The 5,171-nt window shown below is 37.4% G+C and overlaps 1 protein-coding gene across 1 annotated transcript; it reads right to left on the bottom strand.

Annotated features, from left to right (window-relative positions):
• Positions 1 to 3,452: 3,452 nt before the first annotated feature.
• sox32 (SRY-box transcription factor 32) lies at positions 3,453 to 4,809 on the bottom strand. The gene is made up of 2 exons (XM_017471233.3): positions 4,548 to 4,809; positions 3,453 to 4,199 (listed from the first exon to the last, which is right to left on the bottom strand). The coding sequence occupies exons 1-2, from the start codon at positions 4,807 to 4,809 to the stop codon at positions 3,577 to 3,579; spliced, it is 885 nt and encodes a 294-aa protein (XP_017326722.3). The 3' UTR covers positions 3,453 to 3,576.
• Positions 4,810 to 5,171: the final 362 nt, after the last annotated feature.

Below are 5,171 nucleotides of genomic sequence, written 5' to 3'. Positions count from 1 at the left end.
AAGAAAGGAGAGCTATTTATTTGTGGCATTACACAGGGTCTCTATCATTACCATTGTATGGAAATGTAAAGTCTTTCTCTCTGTACTTCTGTTGCTCTCCATCCTTCACACAAGCACTTACATAGACATACACACACGTGAATTCACATTCAAGTTTCTGGTGTCTTGGGGTATAAAAATACCAGCGGGGGACATCAAAGACTTGACACAAGCTCATACACACAGAGGAGGAATCGATGTTCGATGTTCAGAGGTTCAGTAAACATGGGCTGATCACACTCCTGTAGCCACTGAAGCTCTGCCTAGACACATCACTTATTAACTCAGACTGATAAAGCTACACCAATATAAGAAGGTCTCTCGATCAAATGATCATTTTTAATATAAAAGGTAAAAATTTATTTTCTTTCAGAACCTAGAACTTTTTTCTTTAACAAAACAAAAAATGTATAACTACACTTTATATACATATTTTTACGGTTCTATAATCTGACTTTTGAGATTTTCACTGAATCACTTTTTAACATACACCCTCCCTTAAACACTTTTTCATTGCAAACACTTTCACTTATCACACTTTTTTGTAAACTAATAATTATTATAACACCATTTAGTTTATTGTCTGTGACTTCCTCTTTCTTTTTGCATTTTGTTTGTGTTTTATGTCTTTATTTTATATGAAGTTTTGCTTGTGACTGCAAAGCACTTTAAACTGCATTAAACTCTCCTAAGCTGTAAGTGCATTCAGGCTTTTGTTCCCGTGCAGAAGTATTGGACACCCTATTTTTATATACTTTTAATGTTTTTTATGACTTGTCTATGACTAATATTGAGTCAGTAGAAAAAAAAAACTTTAGATGTTTAAAAAAGTTTTTTTTTTTCAAACATTACTTTTCTAACCAAAATTAAATGTAGAAAAATATTTATATGTAACAAGAAGGTAGCATACATCCAGGGTGTCCCTCGCCTTATACCCCATGCCCCCTGGGATAGACTCCAGGTTCCCTGCGGCCTAGTAAGGATAAGCGGTACAGAAAATGTATGGATGGAAAAAGGTAACTTATTATGCAATAGACCACTTTTCAAACAAAAACTGAATGCTAGGGATTAACTGCAGGGATTAATTGCAAAAACAAAAGCAAATGTGACCGTCAAATTCTGCAAGCTGTGGCAGATTCTTCAAGATGCTTAAAAAAAACTTACCTTTCGTATAACATTCCTTATAAAACTCCACAAAATATACTTGAGACTACTGATGCATTTTAAGAGTTATCATGCCAAATATATTAACTTGATTTAGTTTATTGCTGTTTACTGCTCTTTTTATATACATTTTCTAATGCAGAAAATGTGTAATTTCATTATTTTTAAGGTATCTTTGCTTTACAGAATTTCTTTACATGGGCCCAAGATTTCTGCACAGTACTGTATAATCCTACAATAGAGTATTTTCCTATCAGAAGAACCCTTAATTATTCAATGAAACTTTAAAGCACCCTTTTCCTAAGCGTGTATATACCTTTCATGCATGTGTCACTGCTGAATAATTCATAGTAACCAATGAATTATTATGTATTCGGATGAATATCTGAATTTTAAGGACTTTTAAGAAAGATACTGTACAGTATATATACTGATTAATTTATTATTATATTGTATGTATCTATTTTTGATGCAGTTTGAGATATTTCTTTCCTTTTTGTCTTTAGATCTCACTTTCTGACTTTATAAAGTTCCTAATGTTCCACTTCATGTGTTGCTGGTCCACATTGTTGCCCTACTTCCATTTTCCTGCTTCAATTGAACATCTGCTGAAATCTCATCTATGTTCCACTTACTGTTCTTTTCTCCCTTAACACCCCCCCCCCCCCCCCCCCCCCTTGCGTTTACAAAGCATTGCTGGAACATTTGCGACAGGAGAGTTCAAGCATGAGCATTATTTCACACAGCTACACATAGCTTAAAGCCAACTCCGCTTTTCCAACAGGAAATATTCAGTACTCTTGTTCTAATGAGGGTTATTTCCTTTTAGCACATAACTCTGAGCAGTGTGTAATATCGGGCAAATGTGAACAATGAAGTAAAGTTTAATTATTTCTAAAACACATCTTGTAAAAATCAATCTTTCACATTCCCAAATTTTGTGATGTATGGAGACTGATTTGAATTTTGTTCTCCCAAATAGAAAATAAATTACATTTTCTGAATGCCTTAAATTCCCCAGATAATTGTCATAGATGAAATAAGTGAAGCTCCCTAACAGGAAATGGTACAAACATTACAATACAATGTCTGAGCTGCTTGCTGGAGAACTTTTCTGCTATAAAAATTATGTATGAAAAATTGGACTAGCATTCATACCAGACAATCTGTGCATCTTACGTTACTTTGTTCAGAATTTAATCAGTATGATCATTCCTTTCAGTGTTATTTATGTGCGTTTTACTTTGAACTCTTTACATGAGCAATGGTAGCAGAGTGCTTAAAGTTCTGTGCTTGTAACTAGTAATACTGTGAGATCAAATTCCAAGCCTCTTGAAATCCCCTGATCAACCTTGCTCATATAAATGATTGAGTTTTATATGGGCTTATTTCAGATAAAGCCATATGACAAATCAATGAATCTATTTACATAATTTGGCTTATTCCAATATTACACTACTTATTCATTCTGAATGAAAATTCTGTTCTGTCCTGAGTTGATGTAATTTGCGTATTTGTTAGTGCTGTTCTTTGACTGACATCAGGCACTGCGACTCCACCCAGAATGTAAACATTTGAGTGGTATGTGTTAGTTAGGAGGACTCCAAATGGTTTAAAACCAAATGGTATACAAACATACCTTCAAGCCCAATGGTACACAAACAGACCTACAGTGTCATTATAAATGCTTCCCTTCAAAAATTCTGAAATGTGAACGTTGGATCTGCAATATAAAAATACAGACATGTGAAAAACCTAAACTGATGAGGAAGATAAGCAGTGGAGATATGCCCAAGATCCAATCAGCATCATGCTCTTGACAAGATCAACCACTCAGACAAATAGGTCTAAATGAAGAACAATGAAAGAATAGCAGGAGCTCTCTATCCTGACCTCACATGAACTTTGAGGACATTTCTAGAATATGAGGAAATAGACCCAAGCCTTCTAACATCATTCAAAATTTTTCAGAGATGAAAATCACACAATTGTATTTAAATGTTTTAATTATAGAATCTGTAATTGGACTTTCCCACAAGTCAACGAGTAATAAATAAACATTCCAAAAGTACATTGAATTATGCTGATCTTATAAATCTCTGAGACAGCAGAGCAGCAACAATTGACCAATTTAAAGTGAAGTGGATGCAACATCTGTGAGATTTAATCCTGAGAAAGGTTATTCTGTTTTCAGGCACCACTAAATATATAATAAATAAATACAAATATTTATATACACAGTCAAATCATTAAAAAAATCTCTTTTTAGGAGCAACAGTAACAGAAGATATATTGTACCGAACAGGCCACTCTGTGCTTTGACCTACTGCAGAGTCTCTTGGCATAGAACACTAATGTGTGGTCACTTAGTGTTCACTGGAAATGTTGGTCTTTAGGCTGGACAGGATATAGATACTGGTCAAACTCACTGCGATCCAGCTGGTCAAGCATGTCCACTCGTACCTGTTCCAGGTAAAATTCTAGTGACGGTCCACCTGAGCACAGAACACAAGCACACACTTCTGAACCCCGCCGGTCCCACTGCTCTCCTCTCTGCTGCACTGCATGCTGGGAAGTGTAGTATAGCTGGGCTTCTGCTGAGTACACAGACTGCTGCGGGCATGCTAAAGATGAGTTCAGGAGTACTGCTCCATCTGAAAACGTTACCCCTCCATTTGAAATTGTTGCCCCATTCTGTGATGGGACTGGATGATGCTGGAAACTGGGACCATAAGGGTGTGTGTATGAATTAGCTAGTGTGTGTGAGTGTGTGTATGGATATTGAAGAGCTTGGTTCTGGAGCATATAGCTGAGGTGGAAGTTGGGTGCGACATTGGTTTCGTTCGTGGGCATCTTGGCAGCACGCTTGTTGGTCTTGCGCCGACGGGGACGGTATTTGTAGTTGGGGTGGTCAATAGTGTGTTGGACCCTCAGTCTTTCTGCCTCCTGCATGTACGGACGTTTCTCTGCCAGAGACATGGCTTTCCAGGTCTTACCTACAGAGCAAGTGAAAGAAAATGAGTATAGATTACAAATATGATCAGAAAGCTTATAGCAATCAGTAGTGTCCAATTCCAGTTCTGGCAATGGCATTCCTGATTCAATCAATCAGCTGATTAGAAAGGCCTTCATGAGCTAAACTTGGTGTTAGAATAGGGAAAACACAGAGCTCTTTAGGGATAGCCCTACTAGACTGGAATCTGACAGCTTGATATAACTCATGGCCTGGATATATTGCATACATTAGTTTATGTGCTTTAGCTGTGCATACTGTGTTACAAATATATTGGATAACTGAAGTGTTAAATAGAAAAGAAACAGGCACTTTTTGTTGTTTCACTTACCAAGTATTTTACTCAGGTCGGTGTTTTCCAGATCTGGGTTGAGCTGAGCAAGACGTCTGCGTTCCTCTTTGGTCCAAATGATGAAAGCGTTCAGAGGTCTCCTCACGCGAGTTTCCGGTGTCGGTTTGGTTTCCGGACTGGAGCAGCTGAGCTCCGACTCAGCCGAGGCCGGGCTTGAAGGCCCTGAGACAGGAACCTCGGGCTGCTCAGTCGGTGCGTAACAGCGCTGCTCGCGCTCCAGCATTTCTTGCATGGAGCCCATGTCCATAGAGGGAAACATTCTGTCAAAGTACATGACTGTCTTTAAGACTTCTTCAGCCTGTTCATGTCAATCCCAGAGATCCAGTCGGACTTTAAGCGGAGCGCGGACCAATGAGCGCACAGAGGAGTGGATTAAAGGTGTGAGCCTCCACAGGTTTCCCACCTAAGTGAGAACTCCAAGGCTCTGAGTTAGATAAATAATAATAATAATAATAATAATAATAATAATAATAATAATAATAATAATAAAAGGAAATCTTCAAGCATGAAAATAAAGCTATATATGTTTATTACTGTAAATAAACATATTTATTTTGACACCAATCGTGTAGGATTCATGTACTAAAACAAGTACAGCAATTG

Source organism: Ictalurus punctatus, chromosome 7 (genome assembly GCF_001660625.3).
Source record: "Ictalurus punctatus breed USDA103 chromosome 7, Coco_2.0, whole genome shotgun sequence".
In the NCBI taxonomy this organism is placed as follows: domain Eukaryota; kingdom Metazoa; phylum Chordata; class Actinopteri; order Siluriformes; family Ictaluridae; genus Ictalurus; species Ictalurus punctatus.
The sequence above is the reverse complement of the archived record's forward strand: the minus strand, read 5'-3'. Positions and strand labels throughout refer to the sequence as shown.